Source organism: Pristiophorus japonicus, chromosome 1 (assembly GCF_044704955.1).
Source record: "Pristiophorus japonicus isolate sPriJap1 chromosome 1, sPriJap1.hap1, whole genome shotgun sequence".
NCBI lineage: Eukaryota > Metazoa > Chordata > Chondrichthyes > Pristiophoridae > Pristiophorus > Pristiophorus japonicus.
The window spans coordinates 228,623,047-228,646,798 of record NC_091977.1 but is presented as its reverse complement, the minus strand read 5'-3'; the positions used below and the strand labels follow the sequence as shown (position 1 = coordinate 228,646,798).

The 23,752-nt window shown below is 46.3% G+C and overlaps 1 protein-coding gene across 2 annotated transcripts in view; it reads right to left on the bottom strand.

The window, feature by feature from the left end:
• Positions 1 to 364: 364 nt before the first annotated feature.
• LOC139268783 (TBC1 domain family member 15) overlaps positions 365 to 23,752 on the bottom strand; it is a 90,760-nt gene continuing 67,372 nt past the window's right edge. For both annotated transcript variants that reach the window (XM_070887476.1, XM_070887484.1), the window contains 3 exons: positions 21,450 to 21,598; positions 4,411 to 4,552; positions 365 to 1,382 (listed from right to left, as the gene is read on the bottom strand). In XM_070887476.1, coding sequence (XP_070743577.1) covers positions 1,223 to 1,382; positions 4,411 to 4,552; positions 21,450 to 21,598 — 451 coding nt within the window. In that variant the 3' untranslated portion in view covers positions 365 to 1,222. The remainder of the gene's footprint in view (positions 1,383 to 4,410; positions 4,553 to 21,449; positions 21,599 to 23,752) is intronic.

The following is a 23,752-nucleotide window of genomic DNA, read 5'->3' as shown; positions in this document are numbered from 1 at the left end:
ATGACACTATTTTCAAGAGCAAGGGAGTTCTCTCTGGTGTCCTGGCCAATAATTATCCTTCAACCAACACCTAAAAACAGATGATCTCGTCATCATCTCATTGTTGTTTGTGGGAGCTTGCTGTGTGCAAATCGGCTGCCCGGGTTCCTTCAAAACAATTACTAGGCTAGGTCAATTGAGTGCTTTGGGACATCCTGAAAGGCGCTATATAAATGCATTCTTTCTTTTCAGGGAAAATCAGGCTTTTCCTTTTGTACAATTAAGTGGGCAGCATCAGTATAAGAGTACCCTCTGTTAGCTGAATGGTTTGGACACATGAAACAAATTCTCATCAAATTTCATGGAGTTCAATGAAGGGCCAATACCAAGATCACTTTTTAATTAACATTATTCAGTAACAATAATAAAAGATCCATTAAACATTTTTTTTTAAACACGACAAAATGTTGAAGGTGAAATGCCTTTACACATCCAGGCTCATTATAGCCTACTGAATTTCCACTGGTTGGGGCTAAATGCAGTTTGCAAAATATTTATACTGGCAACAGTGAAGTTACTTAATTAAAGTACTGAGCCACAAAGTGGTAGAATGGAGGTCCTTGCCCAGGGTAATCCACACACTGCGTTCCCAGTTTCAGCCATGCTGTTGTAGGAAAGGATAGAGCTGAGGTACCACCTTGGAATGAAGGACAATCACCCCAGGGCTCCTCCTGAGCACCTCTCGTAACAGCCAACTTGAGAAGCCTTGATAGGACCAGCATATTTGACCACACGCACTCCTCCTCGGCTAGGTAATGGTGTGAGGCACCGTGAGACCCAAACGCAAGGGGAGGGCAGAAATCATCCTGAAAAGAGCATATCGTGATGGGGCAGAAGGACCCTCTTTACAATATTTACTGGTCAGTGTTCATTGATTAACTCAACAAAGGAGTCCTGTTGTGAGAAATAGGTCAAACTGGACTTAAGTAGCTGATGTTTTGAAAGTTTCAAACTTGTGCCGCATTTAAAAAAAATTAAACTGAAGACTTTTATGGCTGGGACCTTGCAGTAATAATACTGACCAATCAACAACCGGGCTTAAAAATACAATGTAAACATAAAAAGGGTTCCGCAAAGACATGCTGGTTTTGGAGATTGTCTAGCTTCCATGAGTCCCTGAAATGCCGCAAGAGCTTTTCCTCGCTGGCCTTAATGTGGATGCAGTCAGTGACTCTATAGTCTGTCAGGAAAACAAATTCATCAGCTTAAACCCAAAGAGGCTCTTTTTCTTCTGTTCCGTATAGAGTTTCTTGAAACAGTCCAGCACAGATTTGTTGCAGTAATGGAAGAACGTTTGCTCTGCTCTTTTTAGAATGTTGTTCAAGTTCAGCGTTCCCTGCAAGCTAAAGGTACACAGTGTGATGTAACAGAAATAATGAACAAGTGCACTGTAATTATAAGAGGCAAGACATCGTTCAGGGAGTGGTCTGCTGACATACCCATCTGCTGGCGTGGCCTGCTGGTATACCCATCTGCTGGCGTGGCCTGCTGGTATACCCATCTGCTGGTACTTGCATTGGAGACAGTTCAGAGAAGGTTCACTAGATTGATTGCTGAGATGAAGGGGTTGTCTTATGAAGAAAGGTTGAGCCTATACTCATTGGAGTTTAGAAGAATGAGAGGTGATCTTATTGAAATATATAAGATTCTGAGGGGGCTTGACAGGGTAGATGCAGAGAGGATGTTTCCCTACGTGGGGGAATCTAGAACTAGGGGGCATAATTTCAGAATAAGGGGTCACCCATTTAAAAATGAAATGAGGAGAAATTTCTTCTCTCAGAGTGTCATGAATCTTTGGAATTCTCTACTTCAGAGCTGTGGAAGCTGGGTCATTGAATATATTTAAGGTGGAGATAGACAGATTTTTGAGCGATGAGGGAGTCAAGGGTTATGGGGAGCGGGTGGGGAAGTGGAGTTTAGGCCAAGATCAGATCAGCCATGTTCTTATTGAATGGTGGAGCAGGCTCGAGGGGCCAAATGGCCTACTCCTGCTCCTATTTCTTATGTTCTTATGTATACCCATCTGCTGGCATGGCAGACTAGTCATTCTCTCAATCCTGTTCGGGTCCAGTATTCCAATACTGGCCCATTTAGTGTTGAGGATGGCATTGGTCAAATAGTTTGAAACCACTTGACCTTGATCTAATCAATCGTTTTTTTATCAACCTTGGTTGCTTAATGGTAAATCTGAACCCTAACCGTACAAATTCTTGAAACCAAGATAAGTTTTCAGGGAGATTTTGGCTCCATGAGTTTGTATCTTACTGAGTTCAATGAATGGTTGGTTGTTGTCTTCGTAACTTCTCGCTCTTCCCATGGAGAATAGAGTGAAGTAGTGGAAGGATTCGCAGGCTGATTAACAATCTCAGAGTTCTGTGGCCATAACCAACTTTATATCAGCTGATGGAGTGTTTAATCCTATATGTCCGGAGGGTTTTATAGGCTTCCACAACCCAGATGATTGGTGATGGGGGGGCACCCACACTGATCAGATGCAAGTATTCCACTGGATGGAGACCAAAAACTCAGTGGGTCTCCACTCACCGGGACAGCCTGGAGCGGGGTTCCAGCCCTGCACCTTCTGAGTCAGAGGAGTGAATGCCAAAGGTTAATTCCCTAATGAGTGGTGAGTTCAGTAAAGGACCTTAAAATAAAAACAAATTGAAACCGCTTCATTTATCCCTAATCCACACGTCAATCGTTACAACAGAAAAACTTCACCAGGAATTCTCCAGTGAACATCCTGTTTCTATTCCTCACACTACGCATTCTCCAAAGTCTGAAATTCATGGATTATCTGAGGCAGCAGCCAGTGCCGACTAGGTATGGGTCTTTCACATAGACTTGCACATAATTTACAGCACAGAAACAGGCCATTCGGCCCAACTGGTCTATGCCGGTGTTTATGATCCACATGAGCCTCCTCCCACCCTACTTCATCTAAACCTAGCAGCATATCCTTCAATTACTTTCTCCCTCATGGCAAATTTCATGGCTCTATGCTACACCAACCATGATCCTTTCTAAAAGGTACCCAAGCCTCTTTCTCAAATAGCTGGAGTAATATCTGACATAAAGGAAAGTGGTTGTTGGAGGCTAATCATCTCAGCCCCAGGACATCACTCTAGGTGTTCCTCAGGGAACTATCCTAGGTTCAACCATCTTCAGCTACTTCATCAAAAATCTTCCCTACATCATAAGGTCATGAGTGGAGCTATTCACTGAGAATTCCATAGCGTCCAGCTCCAATCACAGCTCCCTTGATAATGAAGCCCATGCCAGCCTACAGTGGGACGAGACTTGGGCTGATAAGTGGCAGGTAATATTTGTGCCACACGTGTGCCAGGTAACCAACAGCTCCAACAAGAGAAAGCCCAGCCACCACCACTTGACTAACGCCACCACCATCAATATCTTGGCCGGGGGGGGAGGGGGTGCGGTCATCATTGATCAGAAGCTGAACTGCACCAGCTCAATCAACACCATGGCCACAGGAGCAGGGCAGTAGTTGGGTACTCTGTAATGAGTGGGTCACCTTCTGACCCCCTCTCCATCATTTTCAAGGCTCAAGTCAGGAGAGTGATGATACTCACCACTCGTCTGGGTGGATGCAGCATCAACACACGAGAAGCTCAATCCATCCAGGACAGAACAGTTTGCTTGATCAGTACCCCTGCTATTGGATTCCATATCCACCCCCTGCCACTAATGGTGCAATGTGGCTGCAGAATGGACGATCTATAGGTTGCACTGCAACTCACCTTACTGTAATAGCACCTCCCTTCCACGTAACCTCCACCACCGAGAAGGACACGAGTGGGAACACCATCAACTCCAAGCTCCCTTCCAAGTCACACACCATCCTGACTTGGACATACATTGCTGCTACTTCTTTGCCATTGGGTCAATAGCCTGGAATTATTCAGCTCACACCATTGTGGGAGCACTCTCTGTGGAGTCTAGAACTAGGGGTCACAGTCTCAGAATAAGGGGTCGACCATTTAAGACTGAGATGAGGAGAAACCTTTTCACTCAGAGGGTTGTGAATCTTTGGAATTCTCTAAACCAGAGGGCTGTGGATGCTCAGTCATTGAGTATGTTCAAGACAGAGATCGATAAGATTTTTGGATACTAAGGGAATCAAGGGATATGTAGATAGGGCGAGAAAGTGGAGTTGAGATAGAAGATCAGCCATGATCTTAATGAATGGCAGAGCAGATTCAAAGGGCCGACTGACCTACTACTGCTCCTATTTCTTATGTACACTGTTTAATTCTACACTCTTAGCACTAAACTCAGATAAAGCCAATGCATTGTTCTTGGTGTTATTGAGAACAGTGACTAACACAGAGTGGGCGTTTGTACATTTACCTCTTTGTAAACTGGATAAGTTCCACTTCATCCATGCACTTCAACAGCAGATCCCTTTTCTCCAGCAGTATCGCGGCACAGATGAAGAGTTCAAAGGTGTAATCGATATTGGCGGACGGTAACTCTGGCCTAATCTGGCCTTCTACAGTTTCAGAAGGAAAAAAAAAGTTGTAGAACAGCGGGAAGACGTCTTAAATGTCAGTCAGCTTTTAAAATACTGTTGCTAATTTTTAAAAAAAGATTACAGATTTGCTAAAAACTAGAGGCTTTTTAATTGCAAGCTGCATTTTCTTTTAAATCGCTATTTCCACCGTCAGACTTCAGGAAGACATAGAAAGGTTAGTGGAATGGGCAAACAGGCGGCAGATGCAATTAAATACAAGTAACTGTGCGGTAATATATTTTTGGTGGAAAAACAAGGAATGGGACTCAATGGAACAGCACTGAAGGGTGTAAATGAACATGGTGATCCAAGTATTCAAATACATAATTCCCTGAATTTAGTATAGGTAAATAAAGACTGGAGTACAAGGGGGCAAAGAAATAATGTTAAATTTATACAAAATCATTGTTTAAGCCACAGTTAGAGGACTGTGTGCAGACTTGGGTATTCCATTATAGAAAGGACCTTAAAGCCATAGAGAACTTAGATTCACCAGTGTGATGCCCGAGGTGGGAAACTGAAGCTATGAATTAAGGGTTTGAGATTCTGGGACTATATCCACTGGAGTAGAGAAGGTTAAGAAGAGATTCAATAAAGGTAGTTTTCATACACTGTATAGAGAAAGACTGCTTCCTCGGGTTGGGAAGTGACAAGTGGTCATGAATTTTAAATTGGCACTAAATTCGGCCCATCAAGGCTGCAAAAGCTGGCGTTTGAAATGCTTTGCCACAGGGAGCTATTGAGGTAGAGACATTGCATCTTTTAAGGGGAACTTGGATAAATATTTGAAGCAGAGAAAGATAAAAGACCAGCACAGACACAATGGGCTGAATGGCCACAGACACAATGGGCTGAATGGCCTTCTTCTGCACTGTAAACATCTATGTAGCCCAATTGCACAATACTAATCCTTTAAAAGAGCTGAACACAATGGGCTCAATTTTCCCCAGGGATTTGCCCCGATTTTTTGGAGCAGGCTGCTTTTTTTGGCCTGTTAAAAATCCAGTTTCCCCAATCAATTTGCACCAGCATAACTCAGTTAGTTACGAATTTTTTAGGTAAGTTTATTTTTCAGCCAAAGGGGGCGTAACCTGCCACCGGCGCCAATTCTGGCCATTTAGGCAAGTTTGATCAGTTGAGAGTTACTCCAGTTCTGCTTAGGCCAGCGTATGTGGCCTCCGCAGAAAAATCTTCTGGTGAGTTAATGAAATCAGCGCAGGTAAGGATATCGGTGCAGGTAAGTGCAGCAGATGCCCGGACAGCGGCAGCAGGAGAGGTGGGGGGGGGGAAAGAGAGAGAGAGAGAGAGAGAGGGGTGGGGGGGTGGATGGGGGGGTGGGGGTGGAGGGGAAGCCTTTCGGGTATCGTTAGGTGCGGGAACTCGGAGGGAGGAGGCCATCTGGCCTGGGATAGGGGCGGGGATCGGACCGGCAAGCCCTTCGGCCCGGGTTAGGAGCGGGGAGCGGACCGGTACGGCACTCGGGGCCAGGGTCGGGCGGGGGAGCGGACCGGCAAGCCCTTCGGCCCGGGTTAGGAGCGGGGAGCGGACCGGTACGGCACTCGGGGCCAGGGTCGGGCGGGGGAGCGGACCGGCAAGCCCTTCGGCCCGGGTTAGGAGTGGGTAGTGGACCGGTACGGCACTCGGGGCCAGGGTCGGGCGGGGATTGGACCGGCAAGCCCTTCGGCCCGGGTTAGGAGTGGGTAGTGGACCGGTACGGCACTCGGGGCCAGGGTCGGGCGGGGATTGGACCGGCAAGCCCTTCGGCCCGGGTTAGGAGTGGGTAGTGGACCGGTACGGCACTCGGGGCCAGGGTCAGGCGGGGGAGCAGACCGGGAGGGCACTCGGGGCCAGGGTCGGGCGGGGGAGCGGACCGGCAAGCCCTTCGGCCTGGGCTGGGGACCGGACCAGTAAGGCACTCGGGGCTGCGGGAGGGGGGAGGGAACGGGGACTGGCCAGGGCTAGGAGCGGGGAACCGGCAAGGCACTCGGGGCTGGGACTGGCAAGAAACTCGGGGCTTGGGGGGGGGGGGGGGAGGGGGGGGAAAGAGAAGAACCAGGACTGGCAAGGCACACGGGAGGAGGGGGGGTGGGGTGGACGACACCGGCAAGGCACTCGGTGCTGGGTGAGCTGGAGCTGGACCGGCACAAGCAAGGGGCTCAGGGCGGGCTAGGGATTTGGGGAGCGGCTACAAAACCAGCCGTGGGGGTAAGAGAGGAGAGGAGGGAGAGAGAGGTCACTTCTGTAATGTTGTGTTTTGTTAATGGAACATGATTCAGTTTTAATGTCAGATATATTTTATTCAAAGTTTACAATGTACTTAACTTTAATAAAATTATTCTTGAATCAAACTTTACATAAGAACATAAGAAATAGGAGCAGGAGTAGGCCATACAGCCCCTCGAGCCTGCTCCACCATTCAATACGATCACAGCTGATCTGATCATGGACTCAGCTCCACTTCCCTGCCCGCTCCCCATAACCCCTTATTCCCCTATTGTTTAAGAAACTGTCTATTTCTGTCATACATTTATTCAATGTCCCAGCTTCCACATCTCTGAGGCAGCAAATTCCACAGATTTACAACCCTCAGAGAAGAAACTTCTCTTTATCTCAGTTTTAAATGGGCAGCCCCTTATTCTAAGTCATGCCCTCTAGTTCTAGTCTCCCCTATCAGTGGAAACATCCTCTCTGCATCCACCTTGTCAAGCCCCCTCATAATCTTATACGTTTCGATAAGATCATCTCTCATTCTTCTGAATTCCAATGAGTAGAGGCCCAACCTACTCAACCTTTCCTCATAAGTCAACCCCCTCATCCCCGGAATCAACCTAGTGAACCTTCACTGAACTGCCTCCAAAGCAAGTATATCCTTTCGTAAAAATGGAAACCAGGTGTGGCCTCACCAATACCTTGTATAGCTGCAGCAGGACTTCCCTGCTTTTATACTCCATCCCCTTTGCAATAAAGGCCAAGATACCATTGGCCTTCCTGATCACTTGCTGTACCTGCATACTAGCCTTTTGTGTTTCATGCACGTAACCCCAGGTCCCACTGTACTGCAGCACTCTGCAATCTTTCTCCATTTAAATAATAACTTGCTCTTTGATTTTTTTCTTCCAAAGTGCATGACCTCACACTTTCCAACATTATACTCCACCTGCCAAATTTTTGCCATTCACTTAGCCTGTCTATGTCCTTTTGCAGATTTTGTGTGTCCTCCTCACACATTGCTTTTCCTCCCATCTTTGTATCGCCAGCAAACTTGGCTACGTTACACTCAGTCCCTTTTTCCAAGTCGTTAATATAGACTGTAAATAGTTGGGGTCCCAGCACTGATCCCTGCGGCACCCCCACTAGTTATTGGTTGCCAACCAGAGAATGAACCATTTATCCTGGCTCTCTGTTTACTGTTAGTTAGCCAATCCTCTATCCATGCTAATATATTATTCCCAACCCCGTGAACTTTTATGTGGCACCTTGTCAAATGCCTTTTGGAAGTCCAAATACACCACATCCACTTTATTTACTTTATTATCACTTAAAAACTTTAAGATCACTTATAAACTTGTAAATTTACATAACATACAAAAAACTTTTAATTTGAAAACAGTTACAACAGTAACAATAATAACAGCAGCAAAGAAAGGCTGCACCTAGCTCTCATCCCCCCAGTCTAAGACCGCCCGCTGCGCTTGGTCTTGAATTCTCCACCACCCCTGCCCGCAGGCGGTGGTGCAGTGTTTCTGGGGTTGGTACCAAGCTTATTCCTTCTACGCACCTCTTGGGCGGGGGAGGGGGGGGGGGTGGGTGGTAAGAGGCATCAGCACCAGGCAACAAGTTGGAGGGCCTGCTGGCATTGGGCTCTTTAGAGGCTGATATGGAGATTGGAGTGGGAGTGGCAGCTGATTGTGTCAATGGGCGCGAGGTCTGGGCATGTTCCCTTATTGCAGCAGCTAACTCACACATACCGTCCCTCATGCATCCTGACAGTGTCTCAGCGGCTTGCAACATTCCCTCCCTAATGGCCAGTGATGACGTTTGCACTACCTCTGACATTCCCTCCCTCATGGCCACTATTCCCTCACTGATGTTCTCCGATATCATTCCCATTTCTCGTGAGCATGTTGTTACTTCTCCAGACAGTCCCACTACCTCATCACTCACCCCACTGATGGTGTCCTGGAGTGATCGGGTAAGGTCACTGTTCTCCGTACTTAATGACATCATCTGAACCACATCTGTTAGATCCTGCACCTCAGGAGAGCGCAGTTGAGCCTCGCACCCCAACAATGGAACCCGCAGCCTGGGACGGTGGGGCCCTGGGTGTGCCTCGCTGCACTCCACCACTGGGACCCGCAACCTCGGAAGGTGTGAGACCATGGAATGCCCCACCAACATTCAAACCACTGGTCACAGAAAGGGCTGTCACCTTCATGAGCAGCACCTCCTCCATATTCAGTACAAAAGTGGGAGCTTCATCCAGCTCCATCCACTGCCTCTCACCCCCATGTTCTTGGTCTGGAGAGTTGGATTGGAAAATGTTCTCCTCTTCAGGCTCATCCTCGTCTGAATCTTCTTCTGCATCGTCAGGGTTGGCCTCAAGTTCTGCAAAATATAACAGAACAGTCAAATGGTTAGCAGCAGAGGAGGGGGCAGGATGGGTGGCATGAGTAGGCTCACACAGCGCAGGCCAGGCAGCAGGCTGATTTGAAGGACCACGATGAATTTACAAGACTTACCCTCTCCCTCGAGTGTGGGCCCAGCTTGTACAGTACTGATTGTTTTTCTCCAGCCAGGACCCATTAAAGCAGCGACCCTCTCTTCCAAGGGTGTCAGTGGGTGCAGATTTGCTGGGTCTCCTCCTGTTTGAGTTCTTTCACTTTTGTTGTGTGCCATTTTCTTCTGCAAAGATGAAAATACAACTTTTTAGAGAGGGTGTCTTTCTGCTGGGTGGGACATATACAGCTGGTCACATTTACAATTGCAATTGCATTGAATATATGAAAATATTACTTACACTAACTACTTGACCAAGGTCCTGCCATTTCTTTTTATACTGGCTTCCAGATCTCGTGGTGTCCACCACTGCGCAATCATCTTCTGCAACTTGGTTCCAGCGTTTCTTCATTTCTTTGGGTGGAACTTTTATGTGACCTCTGCTGGTGTCCAGCTCCTGCCATCTGTTCTCAATCACAGTAACTAGTGTCTCCACTTCATCCTGCAAGAAATTCTTGGTTCTTGCACCGCGTTGCATCTTATATTGCTCCAGCTGCGATTTTTCCAATGCTCTCACACAGCACTCCTTCTCACACACACAACTGGCTCTTTAAAAATGGCTGATTTTGAATCCGAGTTGTACTGAGCATACTCGTCCATTGGAACGACGTCAAAAACGTAACTTTTTTTTCCCGCGTATGTGCAGAAGGTGCGGTGTCGTTTTTTGGCGCAGACAGCAGGCTCCACCCTCCCAAGATGATTGACACGCTGCGCGGCTCCAAATTCGATTTATAGATCGGGGAAACTTTAGAAAAATGTTTATGGCACATTTCTGGCCTAGAAAACCCGGCGTAACTCTGGCAATACGCCAGAAAATGAGCTTGGGGAAAACTGAGCCCAATATTACTATTTCCTGTACAAAGAATTATAGAATGCAATTTAAAATCAGGCCGTTCTGTTCATCACTTTTTTATGCAGTGAGTTATGATGATCTGGAATGCACTGCCTGAAAGGGCTGGTAGAAGCAGATTCAATAGTAACTTTCAGAAGGTAATTGGATGCTTACTTGAAAAGGAAACATTTGCAGGGCTATGGGGAAAGAGCAGGGGAGTGGCACTAATTGGATAGCTCTTTCAAAAAGAGTTGACACAGGCACCATGGGCCAAATGGCCCCCTTCTGTGCTGAGAGATTCTATAAATGGTGACATGATAGGTCCAAGTCAGCATGGATTTGTGAAGGGGAAATCATGTTTGATAAATCTTCTGGAATTTTTTGAGGATGTTTCCAGTAAAGTGGACAAAGGAGAACCAGTTGATGTGGTATATTTGGACTTTCAGAAGGCTTTCGACAAGGTCCCACACAAGAGATTAATGTGCAAAGTTAAAGCACATGGGATTGGGGGTAGTGTGCTGACGTGGATTGAGAACTGGTTGTCAGACAGGAATCAAAGAGTAGGAGTAAATGGGTACTTTTCAGAATGGCAGGCAGTGACTAGTGGGGTACCGCAAGGTTCTGTGCTGGGGCCCCAGCTGTTTACATTGTACATTAATGATTTAGACGAGGGGATTAAATGTAGTATCTCCAAATTTGCGGATGACACTAAGTTGGGTGGCAGTGTGAGCTGCGAGGAGGATGCTATGAGGCTGCAGAGTGACTTGGATAGGTTAGGTGAGTGGGCAAATGCATGGCAGATGAAGTATAATGTGGATAAATGTGAGGTTATCCACTTTGGTGGTAAAAACAGAGAGACAGACTATTATCTGAATGGTGACAGATTAGGAAAAGGGAAGGTGCAACGAGACCTGGGTGTCATGGTACATCAGTCATTGAAGGTTGGCATGCAGGTACAGCAGGCGGTTAAGAAAGCAAATGGCATGTTGGCCTTCATAGCGAGGGGATTTGAGTACAGGGGCAGGGAGGTGTTGCTACAGTTGTACAGGGCCTTGGTGAGGCCACACCTGGAGTATTGTGTACAATTTTGGTCTCCTAACTTGAGGAAGGACATTCTTGCTATTGAGGAAGTGCAGCGAAGATTCACCAGACTGATTCCCGGGATGGTGGGACTGACCTATCAAGAAAGACTGGATCAACTGGGCTTGTATTCACTGGAGTTCAGAAGAATGAGAGGGGACCTCATAGAAACGTTTAAAATCCTGACGGGTTTAGACAGGTTAGATGCAGGAAGAATGTTCCCAATGTTGGGGAAGTCCAGAACCAGGGGTCACAGTCTAAGGATAAGGGGTAAGCCATTTAGGACCGAGATGAGGAGAGACTTCTTCACCCAGAGAGTGGTGAACCTGTGGAATTCTCTGCCACAGAAAGTGGTTGGGGCCAATTCACTAAATATATTCAAAAGGGAGTTAGATGAAGTCCTTACTACTCGGGGGATCAAGGGGTATGGCGAAAAAGCAGGAAGTGGGTACTGAGGTCTCATGTTCAGCCATGAACTCATTGAATGGCGGTGCAGGCTAGAAGGGCTGAATGGCCTGCTCCTGCACCTATTTTCTATGTTTCTATGTTTCTATAACACTTTCCATGTTTTACTCCAGATAAGCCATCTAGTCTCGTCCTGCACTCCTACCTGCTCCTCCATATCCTTCATTTGTTTTTCAAATAAATTCCTTTTAAAAGAACTAATGTCCAATAACATTTTGTGGCAGAGAATTTCACTACCTGTATAGTGTTATGTCTTTAATACTCTTATGAATGACTCCACGAGGTCTAGTATTGTACTTGAGCTGTTGTGACCTTAGTCTCATTTATTGTAACTCCAGAGTGAGGCACAAGCATAGTGGGCAGCCTTTTATACTGGGCCCTGCACACCTATGCAGGTGACCCTCAGGTCTCCCACTGCAGTGCCCTCTGGTGGCACACCTTGTGAGACTATATAGTTAATATACATGGTCTACATACACGACATCACTTCTCCCCCAAGTCTTTAATGCAAATTGACTCATACATTGAAGGTGACCTGGGCTTTGCTCTTCCTGGTTGACCATTGGAGGGTCACTTCTAGCTTGAGTGGGTTGGTAGTGAGATTTGTTGCCAGTGGAGGTCCCCGTGGTTTCAGGTTGAGAGTCCATGACTACTCCATTCTCCCCCCCACACAGAGATCATGCTAATGGCCCATTACATGTAAGTTGCATTCAAGTTCATCACATGGGTTTTACATTTACATCTTGGTACATTTGTTGGGTGGATTACAGTTGCGTTTCTTTTTGTGTGGTACATTTACATGATCAGTACAGATATCTCAGTACAGGTACACAAGGGCAGTCTAGTTCCAGCACGGCCGGATGAGATCCGGGTCGTCTGGTGGTGGTGCAGCGCCCCATGCTAGTGGGTCTGTGGGCGAGGTGAGCTCGTTTTGCTCAAGTTGCCGGAGTTCAGGGCTCTTGCCGTTACTCCTACTGTCAGGCAGGCCCAAAGACAGCTGATGTGTCTGTGACCTTCCTGTCCTTTTCGTTTGCACAGTGTCGCTGCTGCTCCCTGGGAAGCGGTCTGAGTGGGTGAGCGTTTCGTCTAAGTGATGGTGGGGCTGCCTCGTCTTGTCTAGCAGTTAGCAGGGGACTGCTGACTCGCTTTTCTTGAGGGCACCGTTGTGAGCACTCTCTAGTTTGGAATCCTGGCTGGTCCAGGTCCCGTTTGGAGGTGCCGTTGCAGGTGACCCTTCGCTCTTGGGCATTGCCATGGTGGCGAGTGGGTTTGTGGGCTGCGCCTTTTCCACCCGGGTGGTGGGCGATGGTAGCCGACTGCGAGCATAGGCGCAGTTTACTGTTTCTGGCCCGTGGCGGTTCATGCCATCGGGTGCCTGCAATGTTAAACCGATCTGAGGCAGGGTATCGCTACTGGTGCCTCTGCTCTCCGGGGATCATTTACTCTGCAGCTTGTCTACTTCTGTCAGCTGTGGGGACACTTTATGATACATCGTTCTGGTCCCGGGGACACAGGCTACAGCATTGGGTAGCCCGCTGGACCTATAGACGACCGTCAGGTGTTCGCCCGCTACATTGGCTGATTGCAATTTGCACTCGACATCGCTCAACAACATTTGCTCGTTACAGCAGGACTTTTACATTGGTTACCAATTTCAAGCAGTTCATTAAAATGGTCTCCTTTAAAATGGCCTTACTACTTTTACCCCAATCGTCTTCCTTGCGTGGAACCACGTGTCATTGCTCCATTAGCGCTGCACCTCGTGGTTTGGATGCCATCTTTTCCCTGTCCATGTCGACTGCCGCGATATTCTTTCCCAGGGATTCTGCCACTGAAGCTGGGAAGGCGCCCTTGGATCCAATCTTTCTCCCCAGGAGTCCTGCCACTGAAACCGGGAAGGTACGTTCGGGTCGCCTCGGCCGGATCATCACCACGCAGCCGTGATGAGCGGTCTGTACCTCGGGAGCTGCGCGGATCTGCTCTCCGGTGCCTGGTCCAACCGAAGGTGGGGGCTTGCTCTGCCTCTGAGCATGGGGGATGTCGATTGCTGGAGGGATGAAGTCTTTGCAATTCCAATGAATCTTCCCCATCCATCTTCTTCCAAGTAGCGTTGGTCCATCACCTGAAACAATCCACAATGGTAAATTGTGCACCGCGCCATCATGCGATACACTTACATCCGCACTACCAACAACTGATATCAATTCCTTGGTGTAGGTGCGCAGCTTTGCCTGGACCGGGACCAGCTTGGGTCGTTCAGCTTGATCGTTCCGTAGCCTCTCAAAGGCTTCCTGGCTTATTACTGACTGACTCGGCCTCGTGTCTATTTCCATGAAGACTGGAACGCCATTTATTTCGACTTCCATTATCACTGGAGGACAATCTGTGATGCAGGTATATATAATCCATACACTTCGTCCTGGGACTGAGCTGCCTTCTCTAGCCATCTCCTCGTAATCCGCGCTGGATTCACAGCCATCTGCTGACTCCTCTTCCACGTGGTGAGTCACAGCTCTTTTGCACATTCGCTAGAGGTGGCCCTTTGTGTTGCAGCCTTTGCACACATAGTCTCTGAACCGACACTGATGAGCCCTGTGATTATCTCCGCAACACCAGCATGGTGCTTCTCGACTTACTCTGAGTTAAAGGACTCGTGGACATGTACGCTCTGCCCTGGACAGATTCACATTCAACAGTTCTGCCTGTGAAAGGTGCCATTCTATTTAAAGTACCTGCCGGGTTTGAGTCCTGAGAGTGAATCATCATCTGCTTGGAGCTGCAGCTTGAGGTCAGGAACGCCTAGCTGATGCAGATGGCCTTCTGCAGAGTGACGGTGGTTTCGGCAGACAGTAGCCTGTGAAGGAGGGCCCCATGACCAATGACAATTACGAAGACGTCCCACAACGCATCGGCGAGGGATGCGCCGAATTCACACGGTCCTGCCAGCCTCCTGAGGTTGGCAGCGTACTTCACGATTTCCTGGCACTCGGGGTGGCGGTGTTGAAAGGTCAAAATTCACGGGAACCCCCCCCCCCCAGTGTTTAGACTCATTGGAAAGGAAATTTAATTTGGGACTATATACCGTAAAATTTGAAATCCTAAAGTGTTTGTGGAAGAAACTACGAACTTTAATCGAATTTTGGTCTTTTACAAGATAAATTCAAGTCTGTGGGTGGGCCCAAGGAACTAAAGAAGCTAACTTGATTATTGGAACTATCTGGGTGTTGGGACTAAGGTAAATTGTCTGGAGAAATGGATACTCGAAAACCCTTCTCCACAAGAGACATTAACATTACAACAATAACTCAGAGATGGCCAGCCATCGAACTGAACCAAGAAAAGCCATCTTCAACATGAATAAGAACAAAGGGCCCACTACAGTCTTTTTGCAAAAACCAAGCACAGAGACATTGCGATTACCAAGCTAATATTTCCATCAGGAAACAGATTCAGAAGAGCAACCCACCCAAGACATATTAACTTTTAACGAGCCCGCCAAAATATCACAAAGAAATGTCAAGCCCGCCAAATTTAAACAAAGAATTCTGGACTGATTTGGCACGAAGATTAGGACAACTCAAACCGTATAAACTGGCCCCCTGTTTTAACAGAGGGTATGCCATACAACGTCAGATGCCATACTATGAGTGTGCCATTCTGTACCTGTGTCATCAGAAGGGAGAGAAACCAACGCGACAGTTGTAAACTAACTTCTCCAGCCTTGAAGTACTGAAGTCCAAAAGGAAGGAAGGACATCACCATCGCGGCAGCAACTGACCACAGCCAACGTGGTACCACCGAAAAACCACCGCGATTGACCAAACTCGAAACAAAACTCCAACAAAAAGAAACCGAAGAATCGAAAGTTTCCACTCTACAATCTAAGTCCTGACTACCAACAGGTGAAAACATTACCTAAAGAGACTTTGAACCTAATTCTAACAAAGGAAACCGGGTACTTACCCCATAGATCCAAAACACGCCTTACCGCATCAGCGGAATCAACCCAACTGAAGATTGCGCAGTAAGAAGTCTTCTCCGACGTTCGGGGTACGGCAAGCAGAACCTACAGAATTCAACGAACCCCGAAATTGCGAACTACCGCTAAGCTAACTGACCAGAAAGGATTGGTAAGCATAGTCCCTGCCTGCCCTGGAGTCTAACCTAGCTAGGATTAGGTATTGGGAGGTGGGAGGTGTAATTCTTACTGTAACCCCCTTTGAATGTGTAATGTATTGATCTTTATTGGAGTGATTATAAGTTTGACATTGTATTTTCTTGTCTGTAATAAAATCAAAGTTCATTTGCATCAAACCAGTTGTCCTTTGCAATTTATCACACCCTCCAAATAAATCCAGAGTCTAGAACCCAAGGGAGTGGGAGCGATTCGAACCGCTCAAGTAGGTCAGAGGTGAACCTGACCCCCGGGACCACCCCTTACAGTGTGTATAAAATTGATGCCTGGCTTTGAGGATGCTCTCCTTCGGTTTGAGTTGGTCCTGAATTAGCACTTTCAGCTCCTCATATGACTTGGTCGTTGTTTTCTCTGCTGCAAGCAAGACCCTGAGGAGGCCATAGACCGTGGGCCCACAACTGGTCAACAGGATAGCTCTGCGCTTATCTGCTAGCATGGCCAGATCATTGCCTACCAGGTCATTTGCTACGAAATATTGGTCGAGCCGCTCCGTAAAGGCTTCCCAATCTTCACCCTCTGAGAACTTTTCTAATGCACCGTTAGTCATTTTTGCGTGAAAGTTCGTAATCTCGTCGCCAGTTGTTGTCTTTAATATTCTTATGAATGACTCCACGAGGTCTAGTATTGTACTTGAGCTGTTGTGAACTTAGTCCCATTTATTGTAACTCCAGAGTGAGACACAAGCATGGTGGGCAGCCTTTTATACTGGGCCCTGCACACCTATGCAGGTGACCCTCAGGTCTCTCACCACACTGCCCTCTAGTGGCACACCTTATGTGACTATACAGTTAGTATACATGGTCTACATACATGACATACAGAATCAATCAGAGGTGGTCATCAGCCCATCGTGCTTGTGCCAGCTCTTTGGTAGAGCTTTCTAATAGTCACATTCCCCCCGCTCTTTCCCCATAGCCTTGCAAGTTTTTGCCCCTTCAAGTATTTATCCAATTCCCTTTTTACCTTGCTGTGTAAAAAAATTCTCTCATGGAGTACTGTGTTCAGTTTTGGGCATTATACTTCAGGAAGAACATATTGGGCTTGGAGGGAGTGCAGTGTAAGTTCACTAGAATGATACCGTGATTTAGAGGGTTAAATTACGAGGGCAGGTTGTATAAGCTTATATTTCATTGAGTAAAGAAGGTTAAGGAGTGATCTGATCAAAGTGTTTAAAACGTTAAGGATTTGTATAGGGTGGATATAGAGGGCTCAATTTTCCCCAGTATTTGCTCCTTTTTTTTTGGAGTAGGCTGCTTTTTCTGGCCTAACTTAAAAATCCCCAGTTTCCCCAATCAACTTGCACCAGGTAACTGACTTAGTTACAATATTTTTAGGTAAGTTTTTTTTCTCAAAAGGAGGCGTTACCAGCCTCCTATGCCAGTTCTGGCCATTTAGGCAACTTTGGCCAGCTAATAGTTACTCAGTTTCTACTTAGGCCAACGTATGTGGCCACTCGAGAAAACCCTTGTGGAGAGTTAAAGAAATTGCCGCAGATAAGTACATCGGAGGCCTGGATAGGGGCGGGAAACGGAGAGGATCTGGACTTGAACCAACCAAGCCTTAGCAATGTTAAATAAATCAATGCGAGTGCATTTGCAAACAAAAACTAACAACGAAACATTGAAAAGTAAAATCCATTCAATAGAGGGAACAGACTTGCAAAACCATCCTTCGCACAATTAAAATAATCAAGAAATAATCATTACCGCAATTCTATAAGAAATAAAAAATTGAAGTCGTACCTTCAGCATCAAACTGCAATTTACCTTTCTGCACTCAGCCCGGGAAGGCAGTGGGCTGGTGCAGGAGGCCACTTGGCCTGGGCTGGGGGAAGGAGGGAGCTAACTGGCCGGCATCGGGGCCACAGAGTGGCGGCAAGTCAACGTAGAGGCTGGGGGGGGGGGGGGGGGGGGGGGAGGGAGCATACAGACCCTCCAACAACTTGGTAAACAATAGCATGCCATACAGCCCCTTTAACAATAAGCACGGTCACAATTTCAATGCAGCCGCTGAACTATTCCCTCAGCCATGGTATTTTGAACAAACAGCCTTCAGTCTCTTAACAATATGGTGATTGCAGCGATGCGCTGTACTGATGGCATTACCTATTGCAGCGCAGTTTGTAGGCTGGGAGCTCGACACTGTAGTGAACGTACAACTCTGGCAGGTTCGCCACTTCAAAGACAGTTTGAACACAGCCTTTCACTCAAGGGTCGTGCTGAACTGCCACCGCGCATGCGCAGACGTCACGGCACAGACTGCAGACTCCAGCCCCGAGGCGACTGGCCACGCTGCGCGGCTGCAGAGAAGAGGCCAAACAGTGGCGAAAGTAGGAAGATTTATTTCTGGAGCATCTCCTACTGAAGCGGTGCAACTCGAGTAAGTACGCTAGAAAACAGGGGTTTGGGGAAAATTGTGCCCTACTATTTCCTCTGATGGATGAATCAAGAACAAGAGAACATATTAAAATTAGAGCCAGGCTGTTCAGTAGCGAAATCAGGAAGCACTTTTTCCACACAGGTAGTAGAAATCTGGAATTCTCACTCCAAAAGCTGTGAGTGTTGGAGGACAACTGTAGCTTTTAAGACTGAGATCGCTAGATTTTTGTTAGGTAACGGTATCAAGGGATATGGAGCTAAGGTGGGTTTTTGGAGTTGAGGTGCAGATCAGCCATGAATCAATTGAATGGCGGGGGAGGCTCGAAGGGCTGAATGGTGGACTCCTGTTCCTATGCTCTTAGTATAATTAATCATAAATCATACTTCATTCCTTACTAATTAAAAGTGGCTTTGTGGTTTGAGGCCAATGTCTTGCACCAGTTTATACAAGTCCTGCAAAGAACTGGATTTTAGCAAACAGATGATGCAATCCTCCGCGAAAACTACAGCGCATCCTGGTATCTGACAACACTCTGGGGGGTGAAATTCTTGACCCAGGAAAATTGCTATATCTAATAGTATCCTCCAGCGTCAAATTAATAAATCCAAAATAACACATTTAGCAAGGGAGCTGGGGATAGGTATTCCGCCTTGAATCACGGGCTTAAATTAAATTGAGAGCAGGCGTTGGATTTTTCAGTAAAATACTGCAGCTTCTGTGTCAATTCATTGTGAAAACTGCGTTGCTTTCATGTGGTGTCTGCAGTGTAACAGCAGTGTTCTCAACATGATTCTGTTTAACAAAACCAATGGTGTAATCACTTCAGGGAGTTACCCACCCAATGAGTTTGATAATGTATTTTCGGAAATGGTTTCAACTTTCCTTTCACATTTAAAACTGTACTTCACTTCTTTTTCACATACAAGCTACAAACCGCTAGCAGAGAGGTTGTATGTCTCATGGCCAATCGTGCTGGGGCAGAAATGGATCCATTCCCATATCTATCCTAGATAATGCTTTTCTTTTTTGTTTGCTTTTGTACAGACAGAACTTTCCCCAGTCATAATTATGTGTATTGCACGGAACACATAAGGTGCAATACACAGTCAGCATGGCTCAGTGGGTAGCACCCTCATCTGAGTCAGAAGGTTGTGGGTTCAAGTCCCACTTCAGATACGTAAATCACATCCTGACATTGGACAACATTCTGGGGGTGAAATTCTTGGCTGACACTCCCAATGCCATGCTGAGGGAGTGCTGCACTGTCGGAGGTGCCATCTTCGGATGAGATGTTAAACAGAGGCCCTGTCTGCTCTCTCAGATGGACGTAAAAGATCCCATGGCACTATTTTGAAGAAGAGCAGAAGAGTTAGCCCCGGCATCCTGGCCAATATTTATCCCTGCTCCAACATCACAACCAGATTATCTGGTCATTATCAGATTGTTGTTTGAGAGAGCTTGCTGTGTGCAAATTGGGTGCCGGGTTTTCTACATTACAAAAGTGACTACACTTCAAAAAATACTTAATTGGCTGCAAAGCATCCTGAGATCATGAAAGGCGCTATAGAAATGCAAGTCTTTCTTCAAGTCTTTTTTGAGTGTTGCAAACGCAGACCCGACACTCCAGAATTACTGGTGTAAACCCAGACCCGACACTCCAGAATTACTGGTGTAAACCCAGACCCGACACTCCAGAATTACTGGTGTAAACCCAGACCCGACACTCCAGAATTACTGGTGTAAACCCAGACCCGACACTCCAGAATTACTGGTGTAAACCCAGACCCGACACTCCAGAATTACTGGTGTAAACCCAGACCCGACACTCCAGAATTACTGGTGCAAATCATGTCCTATACTCGGTGGCACACATACTGCCCAACAAAGTCATTCTGTTTTCCACTTCTCCCCCTCTGAAGTTACTGATTCATAATTCTATCTGATTGCATAGGGTACAGACACCTTCTGGTCCCACACCCGTGTGAGCCTGAACATAGTGTTTGATTGTGCTTAGTATCACAAGCACTTATGATCCTTTTCTTATCTGGTGTCAACACCTGTGCACACATCAGCTGAGATCACTGGGTGGTGATCAGTAGCAGAAATCCTGGCTAATTTTCACTTCCTTATCAAGAGGGGAATGACACCAATTGCAGCTCCCCTATCACAGCTTGGAACTCCACTGTAGATGCTTCTTCTGTTTCCAGAGTGTAGTGAGCCTCTGGAATATATTGCTGGCTGGTGTGGTAGGTGCCTTCAAGAGGGAGCAGGGTTAAAGTTCTTGACTGGGACAGAGATCACATCCTATACAATTCTCATCCTTGTTTACAAATCCCTCCATGGCTTCGCCCATCCCTATCTCTGTAATCTCCTCCAGACTCACAACACCCCTGAGATGCCTGCGCTCCTCAAATTCTGCCCCTTTGAGCATCCCTGACTATAACTGTTCAACCATCGGTGGGCATGCATTCAGCTGCCTGGGCCTACACTCTGGAACACCCTCCTTAAACCTCTCTACCTCGCTCTCCTCCTTTAAGACGCTCCTGAAAACCTCTTTGACCAAACTTTTGGTCATCTGCCATAATTTCTTCTTATGCTGCTCGGTGTCTATCTTTATTTTGTGTCTTTTAACACTCCTGTGAAGTTCCTTGAGACGTTTTACTATATTAATGGCGCGATATAAACACAAGTTATTGTTGTATAGCAGGTAAGTGTCTTTATAGATAATACTTGGTCCGTGTGATCTCCTGGACAGGTTTGGATCACCTGAGGGGGTTGGAGAGGAATTTTATTATTCTCTTATTGGCTCTGGGTTTTACTCTTTTTTTTTGCCTCTATTGGGAAGGTGGGGGGGGTGGAAGAAAGACGTGTTTAGACATGATACCCTGGTCATCATAGTGTGGAGCAGGCTTGTTAGACCAGCTGGTCTTTTGCTGCCCGTCGTATGTTCGTATTGTAATGGACCTACTAGGGAACTAGGAACAGATGGATAAAAATAACATTAATAGTACACAGTGGGACAGAGTGCGATGTTAGTATTTAACAGTTGACAAACAAGCAGAAGCTTATTAGTCAAACAAAGGCAATCTGGACTATTTGGCAGCTCGCTGACACAATCAAGGTTGCGTCTGATTTCATGGGGCACTCACCTTCCCTCTCGAAATAAGACATTCTCTCTGAGTCACGTGCCCTTTCTGCCTCCAGCGAGTTTAACTCGAGGTGGTGACTGCTGAGGATCTCGAATAGACGGATTGCGTCGCTGTGCTCAAACTCCCGCTGAAATCCCAGGAGCAGCCACCTGCCAACAGGGAAAGGAAGGCAGTCCCAGAGGGACGAATGGAACAGGCTGTTATCCCACTTCTATTCAAAACCATAATTAAATAAAATTTTATTGCACAGAAACAGACCATTTAGACCCAACTGGTCCATGCCGGTGTTTATGCTCCACACGAGCCTCCTCCCACCCCTCACCATCTCACCGTGACAACATATCCTTCTATTCCTTTCTCCCACATCTGCGCTATTTGCTTGAACTACTCCTTGTGGTAACAAGTTCCACATTCCAACACTTCGGGTAAAGAAGTTTCTCCTGAATTCCCTATTGGATTTATTAATAACGATCTTGTATTTATTCATCTAAGAAGGAGCCAGGGAGCAGTCAGGGCCCTCCACCTCCATGGAAACACAGACTGAGGTTCTGATGGCTACAGAGGAGAGATTAGACAGGAGCCGGTGTAGGGCAATTAGGAACGGGCAATAAATGCTGGCTGTGCCAGCGATGCCGACATCCCATGAATGAATAAAAAATAACATTTTAGGAGGGAGTCTCGAGACAATGGTCAGAAGTAGAAACACTGGCTAATTTTTCCATTCTTACATCAGGATATTGAAGCCAATTACAGAACCATCCCATCACTGCATTCCCTGAACTGCAATTGATCTTTTACAGAAGATTAAACCTCCAAATATCATAGGAACAAGGGGAGGCCATTCAGCTTCTCGAGTCTGTTCTGCCATTCAATTAGATCATGGCTGATGTTCCACATGAGCCTCCTCCTACCCTACTTCATTTCACCGTATCAGCATAAACTTCTATACTTTTCTCCCTCATGTAATATCTAGTTTCCCCCTTTAAATGCATCTATGGCATTCGCCTCAACTGCATTCTCCTCATTCTCTGGGTAAAGAAGTTTCTCCTGAATTCTCCATTGGATTTATTAATGACTATCTTATATTTATGGCCCCTAATTCTGGTCTCGCCCACAAGTAGAAACATTTTCTCTACGTTTACCCTATCACACACCTTCATAATGTTAATAATGCGAGGAAACAATCTGAACACTAGGCTTCCAGTCTGCTTCCAGTTTATTAAATATGAAATAAAAATGCTTGTGGCAATCATTTGCTATTATAATGTGCAAGATTTGTATTTTTCCATTTAAAAAAATGAAGTGACATATTCAGCACTCAAAAGATATTTTTTTAACCCTCTGAGTACCACAAACACCTCTTCCATGTTTGATGTTAAAAAAAATTTTTTTTTAAAAATGGCTCATCTCCAAAAGAAGAATGAATGCAAGTAAACAATTTTAAACAATGAGAAGACAGATTACCGCAGATAAGACTTGATAGAAAACAGTAAAAATAAATTTTAAAAGTAATAATAGTGGAAGATAATGGGGCAGAATTAAGGCATTTCCCCCCCCAAACTAAAACTAAAATCCAGTTGTTGTGGGGGGGGGGGGAATGCCTTAACACAACAATAAAATATACTAATATTTGAGGAGCTTGATGACTACAATATTTGAGTAGCTGGATGACTATAATATTCATGCAGCTCCAGTGCCACAGTATGCAAGTGGAAAACCTAAAAACCAGCATGCCCAAGGACCTAATTATTTTCTGACACCTGTCGACTGTCCAAGTGCCACCTTTCTATTTTAAGAAATCCGTACCCAAGGAAGGAAATACTTGCCTTAGAGAGAGTTGCAACGAAGGTTCACTAGATTGATTCCTGGCATGAGAGGGTTGTCATATGATGAAAGATTGTGTAGAATGGGCCTATATTCTGGAGTTTAGAAGAATGAGAGGTGATCGCATTGAAATGTATAAGATTCTGAGAGGGCTTGATATGGTAAATACTGAGAGGTTGTTTCCCTTGGCTGCAAAGTCTAGAACTAGGGGTCACAGTCTCAGGATAAGGGGTCAGCCATTTAGGACTAAGATGAGGAGAAATTTCTTCACTCAGAAGGTTGTGAATCTTTAGAATTCTGTACCCTGGAGGGCTGTGGATGCTCAAGTCTGAGATCGATGGATTTTTGGACACAAAGGGAATCAAGGGATATGGGGATCGGGCGGGAAAGTTGAGGTGGAAGATCAGCCATGATCTTATTGAATGGCGGAGCAGACTCAAAGGGCCGTAGGGCCTACTCTTGCTCCTATTTCTTATGTT